At 39.5% G+C, this 26,382-nt stretch overlaps 1 protein-coding gene across 3 annotated transcripts in view; it reads left to right on the top strand.

Moving 5' to 3' along the window:
- Nucleotides 1-26,150, top strand: part of LOC136873781 (activating transcription factor 7-interacting protein 1) — a 457,029-nt gene extending 430,879 nt beyond the window's left edge. For all 3 annotated transcript variants that reach the window (XM_067147002.2, XM_067147001.2, XM_067147000.2), the window contains one exon: nt 25,473-26,150. In XM_067147002.2, coding sequence (XP_067003103.2) covers nt 25,473-25,577 — 105 coding nt within the window. In that variant the 3' untranslated portion in view covers nt 25,578-26,150. The remainder of the gene's footprint in view (nt 1-25,472) is intronic.
- Nucleotides 26,151-26,382: the final 232 nt, after the last annotated feature.

Raw genomic sequence — 26,382 nt, 5'->3', positions numbered from 1 at the left:
CGACAAGGTGGATCCGAACAACTACAGAGGCATATCCCTGCTATCGATCATGTACAAAATTATTTCTAAAGCTCTCTTTAACCGTTTAGAAGAACAGATCCTTTTGCTATTTCCTTTACGCCGCACCGACACAGATAGGTCTTATGGCGACGATGGGATAGGAAAGGTTTGGAAATTGGAAGGAAGCGGCCATGGCCTTAATTAAGGTACAGCCCCGGCATTCGCCTGGTGTGATAATGGGAAACCACGGAAAACCATCTTCAGGGTTGCCTACAGTGGGGCTCGAACCCACTATCTCCTGATTACTGGATACTGGCCGCATTTAAGCGACTGCAGCTATCGAGCTCGGTAACAGATAGATCACCTGATCAGCGAGTACCAAGTGGGTTTCAGGAAAGGTCGATCATGTACTGAGCAAATATGGAATTTGAAGATGAATTAAGGATCCGTCGAGCTACCAGCATGATCGTCACTTTTGTGTACTTTAAGAAGGTGTGCGATTGTTTGGACGGACAGACCGTTTTTGATACTTTAGAAGAACTCAGAGTGGACAGGAAGACCAGAGAACTAATCCGGCAAACTCTCACGAATACGACTTCTAGAGTAAAATTCCTTGGGGAAATTTCTGAGCCTTTTGAAATATGTACGGGCGTTCGTCAAGGTGACGGCATCTCCCCTATTTTGTTTAACTTAGTCCTAGACAAAATTATTAGAGAATGAGAAAGGGATGTCAAAGATGTGAGCATCGGGAACTTGGAAACAAAGTCAAGGTGAAATGTTTTGCCTTTGTTGATGACCTAGCAATCATTACCAAGACCAGAGATGAAACTAGATAAGTCGTACAGAGATTACACAGTATAGCATCAAAGGCAGGCCTCCAGATATCGTACGAAAAATCCCAGTTCATGGAAAATCTACATCAACATAGCAAAAATACGCCGCTAGAGATGGAAAACGGCACAATTTCACAAGTGTCCTCCTTCAAATACCGTGGAGGAATCGTACTACAATCGGGACTAGACAGCAGGGCCAACGTAGAAAGAGCCACTAAACACCGTAAGGCATACCGACTAGCGTGGAATTACTACAATGAGAGAGTCATATTGCATAATGCAAAATTACGACATTACTAGACGGTTATCAAAACCGACTTTCAACCTATTAGTTCGTGTTACGTACATTTAGTACATGTTGAAGTGATGTTAATCACAGAACAAAAATGGCCAACAGGACACCAGTAGGATCTGAATCCACAACCTCCCGATTTCGCGTCGGTTGCTCTACCAATTGAGCTATGGTGGCCTAGGCCATCTTTGTTCTGTTGGAAAGTATCTAAGCTACAGGTCTGGCACTACTGCGATCACACTGTAGAATGTGTTTAAGTCGCCTGTTGGGGGCCAAGTCAATGAATATAGAATTTTCACGACCACATTGTAATCGAAACAGGCTTTCAACCTATTCGGTCGTGTTACGTACATTTAGTACATGTTAAAGTGATGTTAGAGCAACCGACGCGAAATCAGGAGGTTGTGGGTTCGGGTCCCACTGGTGTCCGGTTGGCCATTTTTGTTCTGTACTTAACATCTCTTCAACACATACTAAATGTACGTAACACGACCTAATAGGTTGAAAGTCGGTTTCGATTACAATGCGGTCGTGAAAATTCAATATTTATTACATGACAGTTGTTTTGCTGGAAGGTCATACGCCTCAGAAACCATATCCCTTGGTGGTCGCTCTAAAATTATAGAAATTGAAAAATGAGGGGAAAAAATTCTGTGGAAAATTCATCGTCCCATAAGAGAAAATGGAATGTGGATTAAGAGGAGAACAGCAGACGTCTATTCATTAACTGACAGGTTCACTGATGCCGTACGCAAGAGATACTGAAATTCTGTGGCCATATCTGTAGAATAGACAATGACAGACTCGCCAAAAGATTATTTAAAGTAATCAACTCAAAGAAGGTCAAAATAAACTGGCTAGAAAAAACCAAGGCCGACCTCCAAGAAATGAACATCACGGGCGGCATTGTAGAAGATCGTGGAGCTTTTAGTACAATAGTAGCCAAGCACAAATTTGTGGAGAAATCTAAAAAGAAAACTGGTAGGAAGTGGTCCACTGAACACAAGATGCAACACTGTGCATTCATGAAGAGATTTTGGGAGGATAAGAAGGCGAAAAACCATCAAGCCAACGAACGAGTTCAAACGCACTGTTTGAATGGCATAACGAAGAAAGGAATAATAATAATAATAATGATCATGCAGTTCGTCAGCAGACAACGGAAATATCACAACAAGAAGGCCTCCAGCTCAAAAACTGTTTTAATGACCACCAGTTCAAATTTTTAAACTTCCATCGTGTTTTTTAGGCAAACATTTTAACAAGCACTTCATATTGTGTGTGTAATGTTTATTAGTGTATCATACATTTTTTTATTGAGGATGACCCTATGCTGGGTCAAAACTTGTCTATTTAAAATCTCATCTTAATTGGATGTAATGTTGGGTATTGACTAGGAGGATAATCGTCACAGTTTTGTACAATTTTTAAGTAAGTTTCACACTCACAAAACCAATTTTGTCAGCTGTACAGGACAGTCTTGAAGTCTGTGAGAAGCTTGAGAATTCTCCCTAGGAGCCCAGGAAACAGGTTCCAGCAAGCCCTTCAAAAATCCAACTACCTCTGCCAGTTTGTCCCCATCAACTTGGGAACCAGAGACCGGCATACTACTGATGCTTAGAGGGAGTAATAATAATAATAACAACAACCTATTTTACATTCATACAACTTCTATCGATCTTAAGAGACGCCAGAGTGCCAGCAGACAAAGTTGTTTATGCCGATGTTAACCATATTGCACAAGTCTTACCAGAGTAACATTTAAATTACCTGGAAGAATATAATATAGAACCTAAAATTAATTAATATAACTCATGTATAATCAAATATGGATCTAACAAATATTATCAGGCACTTTTCAGTAAATGCCAGTTACGTCCTAACAAATCTTATTAGGAAATTTATAATTTAAACACAGGTTAAAAAAAGGTCATAGAATGTAGAATATGTTTCAGTCATTTGTGACCTTCCTCACCTACAAATGATGGAAAAGTAATTGATGTATGATCTTAAAGGAATAAATTAGTTTAATTATATTTTGTAAGCAGGGGAGCATCATACTTCACAGAATATACTGACCGAGTGAGTTGGCTGTGCGGTTAGGCTCGTGCAATATGGGTGGGGGCGTTAGAATACCACCCACGGTATCCCCTGCCTGTCGTAAGAAGTGACTGAAAGGGGCACTGAACTTGGAGTGTGGGTTGGCGACCACGGGTCCCTTAGCTGAGTCCTGGCATTGCTTCCACTTGTGCCAGGCTCCTCACTTTCATCTATCCTATCGACCTTCCCTGGTCAACTTTTGTTCTTTTCCGACCCCGACGATATTAGAGCATTTGAGGCCTATGCCTCATTCCGTGTTAAGAAAACAGTATTGCTTTTACGGACCTACGACGAGTGAACATACCCCTTCTGAGACAGCCGTATTTCCTCGTGATTAAGAGATATTATACTGTACTTTGTAATGTATTATGAAAGATAGATAAAAAGGATGAGGCATTTTTGCCCGTGAGATATTAAAATAACTATATAACATTGTATTTTTCATAAATACATTCGTAGGGAGGAAGTACAATGACGGGAACAGCCATCGCTTCGTTGCCTTTCTTCATTTGCTTTCTGTGTTGCTCTGGTACAAATATCTGTGAACCGCGGGCAGCTCACTTCTGTAGTGAAGTCACGTATAATGTTTCTTTATTGCGTGTGTATTTTTAGGCTGTAAATCAGTGCTTGTCTTCTGTTATAATAATATTCTGTTGAGTGAGACTATGAAGTTGTCTAATGGCAGATATTTTACTTTGGTTGTATATTGCATAGAGAGAGAGAGTGAGAGAGAGAGAGTGTGTGTGTGTGTGTGTGTTTTTTTTTTTGTACTGTACAGAAGTTGTTACTGAAGATTTTGATGCTGTGGTGTGCAGCGATAAGGCATGGCACAACTTGTACTGATATAAAAATTTGTCATGTGTTTTGTTTGTACTTGGTTTTGTTATTTAGCTGTTCTGTCTTAAGCATATTTTAATTACCGCTTTTTTCTTTAAGACCGCATTTAATTTTTACTATTGTCTTTTGTTAAGCGATACAACAGCGCAGTAGTACCCCACGTTGCCTGGTGAAATTTAATATTATTAATAATAATAATTTTACGTCCCATTAACTACTTTTACGGATTTCGGAGACACAGAGGTGCCGGAATTTTGTCCCTCAGGAATTTTTGCGTGCCAGTAAATCTACCGACACGAGGCTGAAGTATTTGAGCACCTTCAAATAGCACCGGACTGAGCCAGGATCGAACCTGCCAAGTTGGGGTCAGAAGACCAGTGTCTCAACCGTCTGAGCCACTCAGCCCGTCTGGGGAAATTTATTAAATGCATCCTTCACCCTTCGAGCCCATAAAAATATTATTTGTCTATTTTCTCCACCGATTTACCATACACTTCAATGCTGAGGTTTTTTATGTGCCGTAGTTCACCTCTCATTCTGTACAAACAAAAAAAATAGCCCCTGTAAACTCCCCGTCCCCTTTAGTTCATACAAATTATTTGCAGCTTAGTTTATTCTGCTTGTTATCTTGAAGTTAAATATTGAATTTCACAGATTTATGTGCCGCCGTTTCCCCGTGATTGTGTTGCACAGAGCCGTTCGATATGGCAACCCTGTTGTCATAAGAGCAATACTGTTTTCTCTCTCTCTCTTTTTTTTTGCTAGGGGCTTTACGTCGCACCGACACAGATAGGTCTTATGGCGACGATGGGATGGGAAAGGCCTAGGAGTTGGAAGGAAGCGGCCGTGGCCTTAATTAAGGTACAGCCCCAGCATTTGCCTGGTGTGAAAATGGGAAACCATGGAAAACCATCTTCAGGGCTGCCGATAGTTGGATTCGAACCTACTATCTCCCGGATGCAAGCTACAGCCGCGCGCCTCTACGCGCACAGCAAACTCACCCGGTGTACTGTTTTCTTAACGTGGAATGAACCATAGGGAGTCTTTCATTTTCACGCCCTCTGTGGCCCTCGTCTCTGATTAATGTTAATAGAAGATGGTTCCCTAGTTGTACTTCCTCTTCAAACAATAACCATCACCACCACCACTAGGCTCGTGCAGCTGTTAACTTGCATTTGGGAGATAGTGGGTGTACTTCCTCTTCAAACAATAACCATCACCACCACCACTAGGCTCGTGCAGCTGTTAACTTGCATTTGGGAGATAGTGGGTTTGAACCCCACTGTCGGCAGACCTGATGATAGTTTTTCGTGGTTTCCCATTTTCGCACCAGGCATTTGCTGGGGCTTAATTAAGGCCATGGCTGCTTCCTTTTCACTCCTGCCTTTTTGTATCCCATCATTGCCATAAGACCTATCTACGTCAGAACAACATAAAGCAGATTGTAATAAAAATAGAATCTGCAAAGCGTGGAACATTCTAAGTAAGCCTGTGGGAGGAACGGAGTTCCACTCCCATTTTACAGGCGAGGATCTCCGTGGAAACAACTTGGCGAATGAAATGGAATTCAATTGGGGAGCTATCAGTATTAATGAGGCCTTTGGAAGAAACAAAGTAGAACTGGCTGAGTCAGCAATGAGGATGCATCTTAATGTGTTAGGAGATAATGATTGTTGGGTAAAGGGAGGTAACCATGAAGAGATGTATAATCAACTATTCTTAACAGGTTTTAATAGGAGGAGGGCAGGGTGTGGGGTGGGATTGTTCATCAGGAATACTATTGCACGCAACATAGTTTCTGATAGGCACATAAATAAGCGAATGATGTGGGCAGAATTAACTGTTCAAAGAATTAGGACGAGAATTGTCTTGGTCTGCTCACCGTGTGTGTGTGTGTGTGTGTGTGTGTGTGTGTGTGTGTGTGCGCGCGCGACAAATTTTATGAAGAACTGAGTGGTATCTTAGTCAGGATAGGATAGTGTTAATTGGCAATTTCAATGCGAGAGTTAGAAATACCGTATTTACGCGAATAATCCCCGCATATTTTTTAAAAAAATTTGAGGCACAAAATTAGGGTGCGGGTATTATTTGCGTCAATGTTGACAGCACGCTCCTGGCTCACCTAGTTTTTTATATTGGGTGTACAGTTATGCTTTGTGTAACCGCAGATGGAAGAAAACAGCCACCATATGCCATATTTAAATGGAAAACAATTCAGACATTTAATTTAAAACTGCCCTTACATTTAAAAAAATAGTGTTTTACACAGTAATTTAAATTCAAAATTTCTCAGTCACGAAAGAATGCGTCTTCCGGAATGTGCAGGGGTAGCTTTCCGCACTTTCACTCACTTAGGTGTGTTGACAGTTTGTTTCATTGCTGCTAAGTTTTGAGTGAAATCTTAATTCTTTTGTATTCAGCGTTTTAAGGAACGCCATAGTATCAAGTAACAGGCAGCATGCGAAGAACCAGAACAATAAATAATAATCGGAACATATTCCTCAACCACAGTAGAGTCAATAATAACAACAACATTTACTCAGGGTCAGGTGTTTATAGGTTAAAATGTGCCCAATGTGGGTTCACATATTTTGGACAACCCGGGAGGAGCTTTTACACGAGGTATCTGGAACATTACAATGCTTCCGAGCATAATAAGTATTTGGCCATGAGCCAGCGTATGACTGAAACAGGCCATAAGTTCACCTCTATAGAAAATGATTTGACGGTCATTAAAAACCTAAGCAAAGGGAAATTATTGAATGAAACTGAAAACTTGTACATTTATTTGGACCCATCTTATAACAAAAATAATAATCTTAACGATGCCATCGATAACAAAAATCTGTTATATGAAACAACTCCGAGGTTAATCCAGACAGTAAATCAGAATAAAGTTCCCAGCATGTTTAAATCACAGAACGCATGCACTCCAATAGCCACACCTAATGCCAGGCCCACCCAATCCAATTCAAGTAACGCCTCTCAAGCAGCAATACAGACACACAATTTGAATCTCACACCCCCTTCCCCACCAGGCTCCACCCCTCCGCTTCAGCATCGATACTACACTAGGAGCAAGCTTAGCCGTTTAGACACAACCGGAACAATTGATCCCAGCTAACGTCGACAAGACAAGTAAGTTCATATGATAAACACTCGCTCTACTTTATTACCGTATTGGGTTCCGCATTCATCATTCTAATTCCCCGTTTTTCCTCTTATCCAGTTACAGACAACTCATTTTCCTCCCAGATTGAATATGCACCAATGGGAAGTTTATCCACTCGAATGACAGAATATTTTTATTCCGATAAACAATGATTGAAATCAACAATATGTATTCTACTTACACGCTTCAACCTTAAAACATAACCATGCTTCTTTCTAAAGAAATATTCAAACTGTTTCAAACCATAACATGAACAACTTTAACCAAGGTTCCGGTATGTTAAAATTTCTTACAACTCAGGCGACCATATCAGCTGAAGAAACCCCAACTCACACTGTGATAAATTCTAGTCAATACATTTTGAGAAACCCCTATTCATGCTTGATCAATCCAATCCACAATTGGAATTCTAGTCATTATAAAATAAGTTAATTCAAATTTCATTGTTCATAATACGAATAGAATTCAGAATAAGGTCGAGATTGGATAAGAAATGAAATTAAAGCAATGTACAGAAGAAAGCCCTCTTAAATTTACAATTATATAAAGTTCATTTGTTTTTGGCCCAAATGTTGTCTCCGTTTGAATGGATTTCATTTCCAACTACATGTGGACTATAAATTGAATATTAACGACTTTATCCAAGATTCCGGTGTGGTAAAAATTCTTATGACTCAGGCGACTATAACAGCTGAAGAAACCCCAACTCATGCAGTGACAAATTCCAGTCAGTACTATTGAGAAGCTCCAATTCAAGCTGTGATCAATCCAATCTGCAATTCAAGGTCTGGTCATTGTAAAAAAAAAAGTAATTCATTGTTCATAAATTCTGGCAAGGTTAATGCACTTATTGTTCATACTGTACATATTGTAAACTGTGTAAATAGCATAAGACACTTGTATTTAGTACTTAGTTTACTATAAGTTCCAATGTTTATAGTTTTAATTCTTGACCTTAGAATTAATATAGGCTGAAGATGCCCATAACTAGGGCGAAACATGTCCCTAACTGGTGTGTTTCATTCATGTAGAATCTAACATATATTTGTATTGAAAAGGTGGACACAATAATTTTAATCTTGAAAGAGTTTACATACCACTTAATCGAGCAGCTCGTCTCCTTTCTCCCAAGTCTTCCCAGCCCAAACTTTGCAACATTTTTGTAACACTAGTCTTTTGTCGGAAATCACCCCGAACAAATCGAGCTGCTTTTCTTTGGATTTTTTCCACTTCTTGAATCAAGTAATCCTGGTGAGGGTCCCATACACTGGAACCATACTCTAGTTGGGGTCTTACCAGAGACTTTTATGCCCTCTCCTTTACATCCTTAATACAACCCCCAAATACCCTCTTAACCATGTGCAGAGATCTGTACCCTTTATTGACAGTCATATTTATGTGATTACCCCAATGAAGGTCTTTTCTTATATTAACACCTAGGTACTTACAATGATCCCCGAAAGGAACTTTCACCCCATCAACACAGTAATTAAAACTGAGAGGACTTTTCCTATTTGTGAAACTCACAACCTGACTTTTAACCCCGTTTATCATCATACCATTTGCCCACTGTCCATCTCACAACACTATCGAGGTCACCCTGCAAGTTGCTCACAATCTTGTAACTTATTTATTACTCTGTACAAAATAACATCATCTGCAAACAGCCTTATCTCTGATTCTACTTCTTTACACATATCATTGATATATATAAGAAAACATAAAGGTCCAATAATACTGCCTTGAGGAATTCCCCTCTTAATTATTACAGGGTCAGATAAAGCTTTGCCTACTCTAATTCTCTGAGTTCTGTTTTCTAGAAATATAGCCACCCATTCAATCACTTTTTTTTTTTCTAGTCCAATAGCACTCGTTTTTGCCAGTAGTCTTCCATGATCTACCCTCTCAAATGCCTTAGATAGGTCAATCGCAATACAGTCCTGAATCCAGGATATCTGCTATATCTTGCTGAAATCCTACAAGCTGAGCTTCAGTGGAATAACCTTTCCTAAACCCAAACTGCCTTCTGTCAAACCAGTTATTAATTTTGCAAACATGTCTTATATAATCAGAAAGAATGCTTTCCCAAAGCTTACATACAATGCATGTCAAACTGACTGGCCTGTAATTTTCAGCTTTATGTCTATCACCCTTTTCTTTATACACAGGGGCTATTATAGCTCCTTCAACCAAACAATAATCAAATAAGTATTTCAGATATGGTACTCTATCCCAACCCATTGCCTTTAATATATCCCCAGAAATCTTATCAATTCCAGCTGCTTTTCTAGTTTTCAACTTTTGTATCTTACTGTAAATGTCATTGTTATCATAGGTAAATGTTAATACTTCTTCAGTATTACTCACATCCCCTATCTCAACATTATCCTTGTAACCAACAATCTTTACATACTGCTGACTGAATACTTCTGCCTTTTGAAGATCCTCGCATACACACTCCCCTTGTTCATTAATGATTCCTGGAATGTCCTTCTTTGAACCTGTTTCTGCCTTAAAGTACCTATACATACCATTTCATTTTTCACTAAAATTTGTGTGGCCACCAATTATGCTTGCCATCATGTTATCCTTAGCTGACTTCTTTGCTAGATTCAATTTCCTAGTAAGTTCCTTCATTTCTCCTTACTTCCATAACCATTTCTAACTCTATTTCGTTCCAACCTGCACCTCCTTCTTAGTCTCTTTACTTCTCTGTTATAATATAGTGGATCTTTATCATTCCTTTAAAGGTAAGAACCTATTTTCACATTCCTCAGCAATTGCCTTAAACCCATCCCAGAGTCTGTTTACATTTTTATTTACTATTTTCCAGCGATCATAGTTCAGCCGTATGGTACTGCCTAATAGTCCTAATTTTAATACCTTCCTTTCTTTCACATTTATTGTTAATTACGACAAAAAACAGCTTCATGATCACTAATGCCATCTATTACTCGGTTTCTCTATAGAGCTCATCTGGTTTTTTCAGCACCACATCCTAAATATTCTTCCCTCTAGTTGGTTCCATCACTTTCTGAATCAGGTGCCCTTCCCATATTAACTTATTTGCCATTTGTTGTTCATGCTTCCTGTCCGCATTACCTTCCCAATTGACATTTACGTGGAAAGGCTAGGTCAAATGGCTGGGAAACCTTTCTGGACAGTAATAAATAATCAGGAAGGGATGGAAAAAGGAAATGAATACTGTTTTGGGTAAATCGGGCAAACTCATATTAGATCCCGGGGAATGACTGGACAAATGAAAAGAATATTTTGAAAATCATCTCAACATAAAAGAAAATCTTTCTGGTGATCTCTCAAAGAACCAAGCTCATGTGGCGGAAGGCAATGATGTGTGTAAAATTATGCTTGAGGAAGTAGAAATGGTAGTAAAATACAGTGGGAAGGCAGGGATGAAATGGCTTCATAGAGTGATAAGATTAGCATGGAATGTTAGTAAGGTACCTTTTGATTGAACGAAGGCAGTAATTGCACCTATCTATAAGCGAGGAACTGGAAAGATTCAAACAGCTATCAAGGTATTTGATTCATTTTACCATGGAAGGTGTTTACTGACTTTCTGGAAGGGAGGGTGAGTAGTTGTATATACATACATACATACATACATACATACATACATACTGTACCAGTGAAATAGCCCGACTTTATGAATTAATATTAAGGTTAGCATGTAGTTGGTCTCAGGGCAATTCTGGGTGGTTTCTAGCTAGGGCTTGGTACAGGAGGCAGGGTCCTATCTACAAGAACATTTTTAAATTGATTGAATAATTGTTTGATTCAGAAAATGCATTTCAAAGTGCACATCACCTTACTGTTGATAGTCGCTGTCTTCAACATCGCCTTTTGATGACCCTGCTCCCAGTTCACCAGGCTGAACAGGGCTGGAACACGTTCTGGAAGTCGCCAATATTTCGTTGATATAGGGCCGGAACACCCAGGTTGGTTTGATATGGGTTTGAGTCTCAAACTTTCGACGTTCTCTGACGTTCACCGACTATGTTGCACGGTAATCGCTCGTCACATAACTTATACGAGTGTCCAGAATTACACAGTCCCCTGACACTTGGGTTTAACAGCACTGTTTCCTTTAATATGGTTGGGATATGCCGTCGAATTCACTCTTAATCTTGTAGATAGAATTTAAAAGTTCACTAAAGATGTTGATGCGAGTAGCATCGAGATTGGAAGAAAATAAAACACAGCTCATGAATAGAAATAATGAAACTGAAAACTGTTCACGCACTTGACACAGTTCGTGGTGATTTTCCACTAAATAAAGTAGCACTTGACATTGAAAGAAATTTATGACTGCTCTAGAGTTTATCAAAGACACTGCTGTCAGTCACACACAGATACTTTACACACTGTCCAGAAGAAATAACACACAGTTCTGTTTGAATTGGATTTAAAAACACAGTTTGAATTCACAGTGAAACACTTGAGTCGCAGTACACAATTATACTTTTATCATTTTAATCATTTTCAGTAACATTCATGGGAAAGTTTGAACACTTTCATAAATACTCGTGTCTATTAAGGAAATTATGCTGACTGAGATTTGAAGAAAAAATGTCACAGTTAATAGTATAACGTAGTAGTGTCACATTGAAATTAATTATGTTTGTTCAGATGCTAAGTTTCACACAGGCAACGTGGTAATAAACTCAGTTCTACAAGAACAAAAGTAAGTTGCATCGAGAAGTTTCTACATGCGCACAGAATATAAGTCCGACTTAACTGTTGTCACCTGAGTCCAATACACGACTTGCCATAATGAGAGTTCCAATACACGCACAGATTATAAGTTCAACTTGATTGATAGATTCAATGTCCATTATAAAGACTTTGTTACACATTAGAGTTTACAAGCGCACAATTTATAAGTTCAACACGACTGTCAGTGTTTAAGTCCCACATGAAGACTTTAAATATTCGAAGAGAGACTCTGTCAGCACGAACACTGCAGCGTGGAGAGTTAGGCTGAACACCCAGCTATGACTGTTTGATCTGGGTAAAGTGAGCTCTCCTTATATTCGGTTTGGGGCTCCTACATCATCAGATAATGTGATCTCTTGAGGCTGTGTGTTCAATTGAGGATGACCCGCTAGGGTCGAAACTAAACAAGTATTGATTAGGTGGAATTCTCCTCTTTGCATTTGTGTGAATCATCAATACAGATATGAAGCTCATAGATTACGATATTAGTAGCAAACTTGAGAAACTTCTATGTGCCAAGAGTACAGAACAGGGAAATACCTAAAATCAAAGTATGGGAACTTCAGAAAACAGATCAGAGAACTGAATAGCAGAACCGGATAAAAACCCTGTTACCAAGAGATGAAAGGAAAAATGGAGAGGCAGAATGGACCAGACTAAGGGACACATTGGTTAAGGAAGCAACTGAAGTTTGTGGAAAGACAAGTATGAAAATAAACCAAACCCAAATCCCACGGCACTTAACGCCCTTGAAAGGGCTCTGGCCTCCCCAGCAACCGCTGCTCAGCCCAAAGGCCTGCAGATTACGAGGGGCAGCTTGGTCAGCATGACACATCCTCTTGGCCGTTATTCTGGGCTTTCGAGACCAGGAGTATAAGGGAGAAGGAAACACCTTGATGGATTGAAAGAGTGAGAGCAGCAATCAGGGAAAGAAATCTCTTGCGGAAAGAAACGGATCAGGAGGAAAATAAACCGGATCTTACAAGAGACGAGGCAAAGATCAGAAATCTCGAACAATTATATCGAAACAAGAAACTGGACGTTAAAAGAACAGTTGCAGAAGAAAAGACCAAGGCATGGAATATATTCACTCGGAAACTGGAGGAAGACAGCAGAGGCAATAAGAAACTACTGTATAGTGTTATCAGAGGTAAAAGGAAACCAATGAATACCCTAAAGGCACTTGAAGATGAAAATGGAAGTCTGGTTAGGACAGAAAGTGACATGATAGAAGTCCTGAAGAACTATTTTGACCACCTACCGAATAGACCAGTTCAAGAACAAAATACAGAACTGGAAATCCATGCCTACAATGAAGAACCTCCCATCATCTGGACAGAAACTGAGACAGCCTTAAAATCTATGCCTAAGGGATAATCTTCAGGTGCAGATGAAGTGAATGCGGACATGATAAAGGCAGCAGGCATCCAGGGTATACAGTGGCTGCACAGAGTACTAAATGCCATATGGACAGACAACAAAATTCCTGCAGATTGGAGCAAGGGCATTATAATTCCCCTGTTTAAGAAAGGCAGTAGATGGAAACCCACCAACTATAGAGGAATAACCCTGCTGTTTCAAGGGCTAAAAATTTCTAGAGAAGATCATAGAAAGGAGTTTGAAAACCATCGTTGTACCACAGTTAGAGGAGGAGCAATATGGATTCAGAAGTAACATATCAACAGTGGATCTAATTTTTATCACCCGCATGCTGATGGAGAACGGCAAGAACCTGGTTATTGTATTCCTGGAAATAGAAAAGGTGTATGATAGTGTTATAAGAGATAAGATCTGGGAGTGCCTGAGGAAAAGAAATGTGCCTGAAGAACTGGTAAGGAAAATTCAGATGTACAAAGATTGTACTAGCTGTGTACAAATTGGGGAAGGTCGGTCATCATGGTTTGAGACCAAGAGTGGAGTTCAGCAAGGAAGTGCACTGTCCCCACTACTGTTAATCACCGTTATGGACAATATAATGAACGTCAAGGAAAAGTTAGGTGAACTGAATGCAGTGGCCTTTGCTGATGATATGATTTGGGGTGAAACAGAAGAGGAAGTACAGACCACACTCAACATATGGAAACTCCAGTTCCAGGAATATAACTTCAACATCAGCGAGACCAAGACAGTGATGATGGCAGTCAACAGAGAAGGGCGTCCAGCAAATGTAAAGCTAGGAGACCACCAGCTAGAGTGTACGAATAGTTTTCCTTACCTTGGAAGTGTGATCTTCAGTGATAATTTGGTCAGAAAGGAAATTACAAACAGAATGCAAAAGGGATCAGAATTCTACCAATAAGTAAGGACACTTTTATGGGGTGACATGATTCTAAAACCGGCCAAACTGACGGATGATGTTTAACAGCTATTTCATACCAATACTGACCTATGGTATTGAAGCGTGTACCCTCACAAAAAGAGATTCATCAAGACTGCAAGCATCAGATATGAAATTTCTTAGATCCACCATCCATAAGACCAAGATGGACAAGTTAAGAAATGAAGAGGTGAGGAAAGGAGCCAGAATAAAGACATCCCTATTAGACTGAATTGGCACATCCAGACTACGGTGGTATGGGCCTGTGGTGAGGATGGAGCCTACAAGAACAGCCAGAATAAATTTGGAAAGACATCTGGAGGGGAAAAGATCTGCAGGAAGACCAACAACCCAATGGATGGACATTGGATGTTCTCCATGATAAGTTGTACATGGACAGGAAGAGGAGGAAAAGGCTCATCAACAGTATCCGGGAAACTGGAACTGTACAATGATGATGACAGACCTTGCCATATTTCTTATCTTCTAACCGTGTCATAAGCCTTTTGTATATCTATGAATGCAACTGCATTGTCTTTCCCAAATTCCCATTTCTTTTCTATTACTTGTCTAGCTGTAAATATGGCATAAGTAGCTGATCTTCCAGGTCAAAATCCGTGTTGTTTTTCTCTTCATCTATTTCTTTGGGTTCATTTGTTTCATTTTGTCCTTCATATAGATTTCGGAAGTATTCTTTCAAAACTTCTTTTTCTTCCCACGTCTCTCAAGCATCTTCTGATTTCTTCCGTTATTGTTATATAATCAATTTTCTTGTCAATTTTATAATTCTCTTCTGCCTCCTTTGTGAATTTTTCCCAGGACATCTTTTTAGCGAATGGTATAATTTTCCTTGCTGCTCTGGTTAGTAGTTTCCATTTATCTCTATAATGTCCCTTTTTGTTTCTGAACCATTCTCTCCACGCATTATTGTTCTTCTTGACTGCTTCTGCAATTATTTCATTCCACCTTGGAGTTTCTTTGTGCCTGACTTTTGTCGACGTCCTTCCTCAGGTTTCTTTTACTGCTTTGACTAAAGCCTGTTTAAACCTTTTCCATTCTTCTATATATTCTTTATCTCATGTTTAGGAAGTTGAGTTTTAACATTTTCCCTATAAATCTCTTGGATTTCTCTATCTTTTAGTTTCCAGCATTTGATTCTTGCTTGTCTTTTCCCCCCACATTTGCCCTTTCTGAATTTCATCAATGTCCCCACAATAGTCTATGGTCTCCATTGAGATTAACACTTGGTATCACTTTAATGTCTGTCAAGCATCTTCTGATTTCTTACTATACAGTGTGATTCAGCAGCCCCTTCCAATATCGTTTGCTGCAGCGTAACAAACGTGCACATGGTTATAGGGGTGCTGTTCCCCTGCAGGCATACTGTATGGTACTAATGTTCAGTGAACACATTTTGCACACAATTCTGAACCCTGGCGAAATGTTATATCATCCGTTTGCAAAACATGTCGCATTGAAATCGTGTAGCAACGTCCTCTTAGCAGGTAACTATGTTGATATGTCTTGCCTCGTGACCGAGTGCAACGAAGAGAGGAATCAATGCATGAAACTAGGTAACATTGCAGTAATTAATGTCTTAAACACCAAACCGGATGGCATATGTACTCTGCTCTCGTCATACTACCAGCATGTTTTCAAGCAGTGTAGCGTATCGGATGTGGTTAGGCGTTCGTCTAGCAATCGACAGAATGTGTCAGTGGTAGTCCAAATCTTGCATCCTTCAAATATTTTTGCATGTTTGAATACGTAAACACAGGCCCACGTTTGCCATATTCAAACAGTAGAACAACGCTGTTATTCATCTTGTGCCCTGCGCATACTCTGCTGGTTAGAGCCGGAATGTACTGTAATCTCTGTTGTCATTTGACATGTTTTACGCAGAGCAATACGTTGACATGCTCCTCCTTTATGGGGAAGCAAGACAAAACGCGTGTGAGGAACTACGTCTGTACGAGGAACAGTATCCTGACAGGTGACAACAGGCTTGATTTCAAACCAGCCACCAGTCCACGATAGGCCCATTACATCGAGTGAAACAGAAGAGGCCGTTCTGGAGGCTGTTCGTAATAATCCACACATCAGTACAAGGGCGATTGCAAATCAGGTGAACACCAGACGGCTGTCTGTGTGGCGAATACTGCATGAACTTAAATTTCACCCATACCATCTTGAGCTACACCAAGAGTTTCATAGGCGGGATTTCGACACTCAAATGGAGTTCTGTCGGTGGCTGTTAGGCTGGCTGGACAATGATTCAGCATTCACATCGCATATCATGTTCTCGGACGAATTGCGCTTCCACAATAATGGGAACGTCAATCACCACAACATGCACTATTGGAGACTGGACAATCCTCACTAGGTGAGACAGGCGGCCCATCAAGTACGATGGGGAGTGAATGTTTGGTATGGAAACTTTGGGGATCATCTGATTAGACCTTATTTCTTTGAGGGCCATGGACGGGCCCACGCTACCTGCACTTTCTGCGTCAAGAACTCCCACTGCTGCTGGAGGATGTGCACTTGCACGATCATTTGACGATGAGGTTGCAATAGGATGGAGCTACACCACGTTCGTGCCCATTCGTAACCATCTGAACGAGGAACTGCCAAGGAAATCGATAGGACGAGGAGGCCCTGTTTCTCAGCCCGCCAGATCACTGGATTTAATGCTGTTAGACTTCTTCTCGTGGGGGCATTTTAAGAACATCATTTACACTCGTGCGCCGGCAAACCCTGACCAGCTCCGGCAACTCATCACGGACGCCTGCAACGGACATCTGAAATGCTTCAGCGTGCAAGACGATCTATTGGACACCGAGCCCAAATGTGCAAAAACCAAATCGGTCATCACGTCAAGCATTCGCTGCAATAAAACATTGGCAGGGCAGTTGTGTTCCTATTATTTCCAGTCTGTATGTGTCCGGCCTGCTAACTAATCGGCCCTTCTTAGGGCCACAAACACATTCGTTCACACTGAATTTGTATGAAAACGGGTACTAAACTTGCATTGTGTACAGTAAGTGTTAAACATATATTTCAAAAATTTGTAATCTTCACTCCGGACTCGAACCTCCCACATGACATGCAAGCCCACTCCACCACGCCTATACCAATTACACCACGGTTCCGTACGGCACACTGGGCAGCTTATAGCAAGTGTTAGGTTTACTGCGGTCACAATATCAATTTAGTGTTTCGCCAGCGTGTCAGGTTCATATGATCTAGAAGGCACATGCAAGTCTTCCAGTGTTTAATATGAGTATAACATTACAGCGTCCTATCATGGTTTTGATGGTAAATACCAAGATATTCGGTTGTGTTGTCTTGCAGCAGGGCAGATGTTTTCAGGATGGAATGAATATTGTGGGTTGCATAAAACTAAATTGGAAGGCACGGCTGTATCACGCTGTATAATAAGTTATGGATTTCTTTTTCAAGTTCCAACTGTATGTGGTAAATTTGTGACTATCTCTTTTCTTATACCGTCCATTACCAATGATACATTTATTTCTCAGACACATGTTTAATAATATCTCCCCTTCATCATTTCTCTGATATTCTCTGTGGCTTTCTGCAACTGTTTTATATACTCCTCTATCATTCCCAACTCTAGCATTAATATCTTCTCCCCTTCATCATTTCTCTGATCTTCTCCGTGGCTTTCTATAACTGTTTCATATCCTCTATCATTCCCAACTCTAGCATTAAAGTCTCTTATAATCACAGTCTTGTTAGATGTTACAGCATCCTCCAGTTTAGTTATAAACTCTTCCTTTTCATCTATTTCACAACCTATCTGAGGACATTTCCTTCCATCATTCACTGAACTTTAATTATTCTGTCACAAACATAATCCAGATGGAGTACTTTGTTGGCCAGTTCTTTAGTCACTATTATTGCAATACCATTTCTTTTTTTGTCTCTTCCTAACCTCCACATTTTATATCCCTTCTCTAGCACTTTACTACCACGTCCTTTTTGTTCTTATTTCACCTAGTCCCATTAACAGTATGTTTCTCTCTGTCATTATCCCTGTGATATCCTGAATTCTTGCGTCTTTTTCTAAGCACACTTAATTCTTATATTGTTCTTTGAACAGGTTTGTCTTTTATCGGAGCCATTTTTTCCGTCATACCTGACAGATCTGCACAAATGCTTTAAACACTTTTGGTATTGGTTTTACATTTGATCCCAGACTTGTTTGATTTTTGAAAGCAATGTTAATAAGTATTTGGGAAAATATTGGTTAAGTAGGGAGTCGTGAAGAATGAGATCAGTAAGGCTGCTGAAGAAAAGTTAGGAAGAAAGGAAAGATCACCTAAGAAACAATGGATAACTCAAGACATACTAGACCTGATTGACAAACGATGAAAGTACAAGAATGCTAAAAAATTAAGAGGGCAGAAAAGAATACAGGTGAATAAAGATTGAAATAGATAGTAAATGCAGGACAGCTAAGGAAAAATGGCTGAAAGAGAAGTGCAAGGATGTTGAAGGTTGTATGGCCCTAGGAAAGGTAGATGCTGCATACAGGAAAATCGAGGAAACCTTTGGAGAAAGGAAAACTAGGTGTATGAATATTAAAAGCTCAGATGGAAAACCACTTCTAGGGAAAGAAGACAATTCAGAAAGATGGCAGGAAGGTAACGAAGTAGATGATAATGTTCTAGAATAAGAAGAGGCTGTAGATGCTGATGACATGGGAGATCCAAATTTGAGGTCAGAATTCGACAGAGCTTTGAGAGACCTAAGTAGGAACAAGGCACCGGGAATTGATGACATATCCTCAGAATTACTGACTGCCTTAGGAGAAACCAGCATGGAGAGGTTGTTCCGTTTAGTGTGTAAGACGTATGATACAGGAGAGGTGCCATCTGATTTTTGGCAGAATGTTGTTATACCTATTCCCAAGAAGGCCAGTGCTGACAAGTGTGAAAACTACTGCATCATTAATTTAGTAATCTCATGCCTGCAAGATTTTAACATGTATTATTTACAGAAGAATGGAAAGACAAGTTGAAGCTGAGTTGGGAGAAGATCAGTTTGGCTTCAGAAGAAATGTAGGAACACTTGAAGCAATCCTGACTTTACGTCTGATCTTAGAGGTCGGAATTAAGAAAGACAAGACCACGTACATGGCTTTCGTAGGTCTAGAAAAGGCATTTGATAGTGTTGATTGGACCAAGCTGTTTGAGATTCTGAAGGTGATCGGGATCAGATACCGAGAAAGGAGAATTATCTACTATGTATACAAAAATCAGTCTGTAGTGATAAGAATTGAAGACTTTGAAAAAGAGGCAGCAATACAGAAAGGAGTGAGGCAAGGCTGCAGTTTGTTCCTTCTCCTTTTCAATGTTTATATAGAATAGGCAATAAAGGAAATCAAAGAGGAATTTGGAAACGGTATCAAAGTTCAAGGAGAGGAAATCAAAACCCTGAGATCTGCTGATGATATTGTTATTTTATCTGACTCTGCAAAAGATCTGGAGAAATTGCTGAATGGTATGGACACAGTCTTGGGGAAGGAATACAAGATGAAACAAACAAGTCCAAAACAAAAGTAAAGGAGTGCAGTCGAACAAGGTTAGGTGATGCAGGAAATATTAGATTAGGAAATTAAGTCTTAAAGGAAGTAGATGACTATTGTTACTTGGGTAGTAAAATAACTACTGATGGCAGAAGTAAGGAGGACATAAAATGCAGACTAGCACAAGCAAGGAAGGCCTTTCTTAAGAAAAGAAATTTGTTCACCTCGAACATAGGATGTAGTAGTTATGTAGAAATGAAAAGTTAGTTCAGGATAGGGTGGCAAGCAGAGCTGTATCAAACCAGTCTATGGACTGATGACTCAAATAACAGCAGGGTGTTTAAAGCAGCCTGGAGACAAGAAAATTGCAGAAGAGTGGAAAGAACTACTTAATGTTCCTATATTTAAGAAAGGAAAAGAGGAAGTACCCTGACTCTGCGTGTAATGAAAGTGTTTGGAAGAATTCTGAAAGAAAAAAAGAAGAAAAAAAAGATTAAGGCCACTGATGGAACCCCAGCTGGAAGTGGAACAACATCGCTTCAAGAGAGAAAGATCAACGGTAGACCTGATACGGTGGAACCTCACTTCTGCGTTTTTGGAGGGAGCTCAAAGAAAAAGAAAAAAACAACAGTATGGTAAAACTGGAAATCCGGAACGAATTAAAACCATCAGTAATGCGGATAAACATTACAATAGTGAAATATGAATAAGTATAATCTTACAGACACTCCTAAGCCACACCAAAATAGTCTTAATGGGCATTAGCCTACCGAGCGACCGTTCCTCAGTCCCAAAATTCTTCTGATAACGAGGTGATGCATGGTCAGTGTGACGAATTCTCTCGGCCATTATTCCTGGTTCTCTAGGTTGAGGTCACAATCTCGCCATTATATAGCTCCTCAATTAACAGTAACCACATAGCTGGCATGAACCAGCCTTTAGATCCACAAAACAATGCTTGACTTCTCTGGGAATCGAACCCGGGGCCTCCGGGTGAGAGGCGTGCATGCTAGTCCATGGGACCAGCTTCAAATTACACAAGTTAAAAATGTCAATACGATATGTCCAGTTTTGCTGGGGAAACTTTGTCAGTTTCCTGTGTAAACTTCTTTCAGGTCAGCAACTTTGATCAGCCAAGCTCATCAAAAAATCTAGTAAATAGCGCCAAACCAAACAACAGTCAATGAGTATTTTTTAATTCTCTAATTTAATAAAATAAAGCACATGAGATACAAAAGTGCTCAACATAATGTCAAAAAACCTTTTTTATCTTCAGTTGTAATTTGTTCACTGGTATACTATTCGTAATAAGTTTCTGGAAATCTTGTACCATGTAAATTAGGTCCACATAGGCTTTTAAGGTTATGTTGACCTCGAAAACATGATTTTGAATGTAGATACCAATTTTCAAAAGTTCTTGAATGCATTATTTTCAATTATGCCCATCACTAATCACAATCAAATTGGAAAGAGAAAGAAATCATCAAAACTCCAGAAATCTTGGTTTATTCTTGACCTTAAGCTCAACTGGAAAGCGTGCTCGCTACACAAGCCAGTACAAGTGGGAGAAATGATACAAATGTTTTAAATGTTATGCTGTGCATATAAAACGACTGCAGTTTTTTTTATAAGGACATTTTAACATACAACGTAAATGTAAAAATCCCCATCTTATGTTAGGACCCAAACAGTAATAGGCAATCCCGAGATTTCTCATGGCTTTATAATTTGCAACATCTGTTCTGGTCTTGAGAACATAATCGTACTCGCAATTACAGAGTTTTTGGGATGTTTTCCACCTAATCAATACTATTTATATGATTTATAGTATTCATTAGGTGGGAACATCAGAAAAACTTTGTGAGTCAAAAACCATCAATACGGAAAAATGAAACTAATCGCACATGACATCATAATCGAATTCAATCCTTTGAAAATACTAGATTCGTGTTAAGAAGGAACAATTTTGATTCCTGTCTCAAAGCCCTGTGACTATATAGTTCCCTGAGGGAACTCCCGAAAACCTATTTGGCAATTCAATCAAAAAAGTCAAAAAATAAATATCTAACTCTGGACATAATGCAGATGTTTTGCAGGTACGAACATTGGATGAAACTTGTTCCATTTTCAAATAGAGATGTTGAAATGCGCTCTGTCTTCTTTCAATTGTTATGGCCACTCTTTGCTTCATGACACCCGAGGATTCCCTAAACAATACCAGCTGAATGCGATACTAAGATTGTCCCTTATGCATGTTCACTGCCGATTGCTTTTCCAGTACAATATTTGCCCTATCGCAATAATATCAATATCTACAGCTGTGTTGTAGCCATCCTTTTATGAGATACTATTTCTTGAAAAATGCTTTATTGAAAATTTAGCATTGTTGGGACAGAAATTTCTGGACAGTTGATCTGGGAAATCATTTCTTCAAGTAGCGGATAATGAGGGATTTTTACAACAATGTTTAATTAGGATGTTCGCTGGACAACATGATTTGAATGAATAATCCGGGGAAACGTAGCATCTGGGCGCAGATAATCAAGATTCCAGTTTATATGCAGTGCGACCAGTTGTGGAAAAATAATGGGAATGCAACAAAGATCAAATTCCTGACCTTTATTTACTTGAAGAAAGTATATGATTGTATTTCCAGAGACAGGATGTGGTTGGCCCAGGGGAAGAAAAAGGCTCCACATAAAATGATCCAGTTGATACGAGATATGTACAGCAATTGTACCTGTAAAGTTAGGATCAAAGTAGGAGACACAGAAGAATTCAAAGTTAGATCAGGATTAAGATAAGAGAGTGTGCCGTCATCTCCTTCCCTATTCAGTATTATCATCATGGATGTAATACTTAAAGAAATCAAAAAGAGGTCCGGGATAGGAACACTAAAAACATGATTATATTATGATGAATTGTGCTGTTATGTGAACGTGAAGAGGAAGTTCAACCAGTCTTGACGTATGGAGCTGAAACTGGGGTAACAACCAAAGTAGAGGAAAGCAAAATCCAGGTAAGTGAGATGAAATTCCTAAGAAGTATGCTGGTCCAGACAAGACTGGACCGAATAAGAAATATGGTTAAACGAGGAACACTAGGTACATGCAGAGTGGGAGAGAGTTGAACGATCAAGACTTGGGTCGTATGGGCACATGAAGAGAATGGGAAGAACGAGGATCACAAAGTCAATACTTGAACTGGAGGTTGGAGGGAAAAGACCTAGAGATGGGCCCAGAAAACAATGGAAAGAACAAATTGAACAAGACCTAAGGAAGGGAATGGCAAATTTTCAAGACATCTTTGATGAATGGTTTGAAGACTGGCATAGATGGTGTTCAATGATACACAACCCACTCCAAGATCATATTGGACAAGAGACGATAACTTTTTTGTTTTTGATGGAAGTGTGATTGCATCATCAATTGATACTGTTTTGAGATCCTTATAAATGAATACATTGAAATCCTCCATAGAATCATGATCAGTTCGAAACTCTTCTTTGACACAGGATTGCTCAGAATCTCTATGATAATTTTTTTCTTTTACAACTTCTGGTACTCCAAAGGTTTGCCTTTCTTCATCTCCATCTAACTCCATGAGTATGTGAACTATGTCATGAGGTTCTATATAATAATACCGTTCACGAGACGTAATAAACAAACGACAAAATACTTATCCTAAACAACTGAAATTTGGGATAACTGCAAACGGGGATTGGAATTTAAAAAAATAATACTTGACTGACCTTGTAGCTAAAAGCTTCCATGGCTCAGGCGGCAGTGCTCTTGCCTCGCACTGCTGGGTTCCGTGGTTCAAATCCCGGTCACTCCATGTGAGATTTGTGCTGGACAAAATAGAGGCGGGACAGGTTTTTCTCCGGGTACTCCGGTTTTCCCTGTCGTATTTCATTCCAGCAACACACTCCAATATTATTTCATTTCATTTTTCATTCATTAATCATTACCCCAGAGGAGTGCGATAGGCTTCGCCAGCTGGCACAATTCCTTTCCTCACCGCTAGATGTGGGCTTCACTCATTCCATTCCTGACGTGGTCGAATGACAGTAAACTTATCAGATGTAAGGCTTTTCAGGCATTTGCTCTATTAACCAGCGTTTCGTCTTAGGTCTGACACTAGACTCGTCAGAATGGGGTGTGTCAGACCCTACCCACTGACGCTGGGTGTATGCAGGTGAGCTTATCAGAAGCCTATATAAGAGGCATAGTCTGATAACTGCATACAGGAAACTGGTTTGTAGCTGTGTATCCTCCATTTTCCACGAGTATACAGTATGTGTCGCTTTCAATTTTACAACTGCGTCATACTTTAAAGGCTGGTGGTAGTGTGTCCCTACTAACCTATCCTACTTGCTATGCTCATTATTTAAGAATACGAAAAACATCCGGAAGGTTGCATCAAAAGTAGATGCAAGTGCATTGTAAACACTGCCTATGCAAGCTCCCAAGGGTTAATATACCCACACACACACATATAGTAAATAGACTGGCAATCAGCAGCTATTGCTAAAGCAGAAAGCTTGCTGCCACCTTACATTGCTACACTGTTTCAATGCACTCATGTAAAATCATAGCCGACGGGAAATAATGACAACACATTGAAATTAAAATATTAATCTTTTTCCTTTCTTCTTTTCTACCGCTTTTTCCACACCTGTGGGGTCGCACGTGGATTTGGTCCTGTTTTATGGCTGGATGCCCTTCCTGACGCCAACCCTTTGTGGCAGGATGTAATCACTATTGTGTGTTTCTATGGTGGTTGGTAGTGTAGTGTGTGGTCTGAATTTGAAGAGGAAAGTGTTGGGGCAAACACAAACACACAGTCTCTAGGCCAAGAAGAATTAATCAAGAGGCAATTAAAATCCCCGGCCTGGCTGGGAATTGAACCCGGAACCCTCTGAACCGAACGCCTCAACGCTGACCATTCAACTAACGAGTCGGACGAAATTATGAATAATAAAAATATTGATTATTTAGGCCTATTGTGACTGAACCACACTGCCACTTTGCTCAGTTTTTGGGACTTGACAATTTATTTTCAAATGAAAATTCCAACCAGAGATTGACATATTGTTATTATGTTAGAGCCGCGATAATTCGAGCTAATTGGGGCTGACAGTGCCTCAAGTGACAAACTCAGAACATTTTGTCATAGTGGGAGCCATTTTTCTTCAATTTTAACTGGGTTATTTTATAACTATGAGGTTCTTCATTCGGTCAAAACTAATTCAGTATAACACAAATTTAGAAAATACGTGAAAAAGAAAACATTTAATTACAGATTATACTTGAAAAAGTTACCAATAATTGAAACAGAATGACATGTCTCATTCTTGAAAGAACATTGTCAGAAATCAAATCACACTTCTAGTAGTATATAGTTCTAGTGTGGTGGCATGGTTCTTTATGCATATATGTTGCAAATGAAAACTGTACTTTTTGGAAATTTATAAACAGGGTTTTATTGCATTTTCTAACACTGTCTCAAATTACTTGAAGTGTTACTGTATAATGTGTAACTGTATTGTAGCCACACTACATGTACTGTAAACTACCTTCGTGTGTTATAGTCATTGTAATATATGACTCTAATCTCTGTTTATGTTGCAGTTCCAGGAAGGCCACAAGTACCACTTTGCTGTGCGAGCGGTTGACGTGCACATGCGATGTGGTCAATTCAGTGCTCCTGGCAACATCATGCTTACTCGAAAGTAATCCTTGTACATATGTATAGCAAGTTTGTAGGATACCAGCTGAATGCTCTTTCCAGAAGAGCTTCATAAATTCATTTATTTATTATGAACCTCTGGAAAAATCAGGAGTACAAAAATGGTGTCTCATTGTATTATATAGCAAGAAAATATGAAACATTGTTATGAAATTGATAGCTGATAACATTTATACCCATGACTTTTAATCCCATATTAGATTTCATTCCCTGCATCACCGTCTTTCTCAAATGTTGCAAATTTTTGCGTAGTGCTATACATGTAGTGGCATCTCTTAGGGAGCCAGCCGCCGTGATCATTGTTCTGGAAGAGACTTGTGTATGGACGATTTTAATTTTAAGTTTGAAAATCACTGTTTGCGAAAGACAGACATTGAGTTTGGAGACTGGAATGTAGTACATTTCTAATGACGTGTGTATATATTTTGTTGCTCTTATGTGTGGAGTATGCAGCTGATATCCTCCTGAATTAATTTGATTATGTATAGTTAAGTATTTCATTTTGTGTTGTATAATGTACTTCAATGTTTTCTATTAATAAATCCATTGTCAAAATGTTATTTTCCATTTCTTTGTCTTCACCTTCATGTTCAGGCAATCAAGGTTGTTGAACTTGATGTACCCATTAACATATTGGCTGCCTTGGGGGTCCACTTGGACCTGCATTGCAGGTATTTATGAAGAACTCTGCCGGTCTTAGTGGAACAACAACAGCTGGTTGCTGGGTAAGTACAAATAGAACTTCTATACTAACTGTGCAGAAAGTTGAAGCATGGTATCCCAAGATACATT

This window comes from Anabrus simplex, chromosome 5 (genome assembly GCF_040414725.1).
Source record: "Anabrus simplex isolate iqAnaSimp1 chromosome 5, ASM4041472v1, whole genome shotgun sequence".
In the NCBI taxonomy this organism is placed as follows: domain Eukaryota; kingdom Metazoa; phylum Arthropoda; class Insecta; order Orthoptera; family Tettigoniidae; genus Anabrus; species Anabrus simplex.
The sequence above is the reverse complement of the archived record's forward strand: the minus strand, read 5'-3'. Positions and strand labels throughout refer to the sequence as shown.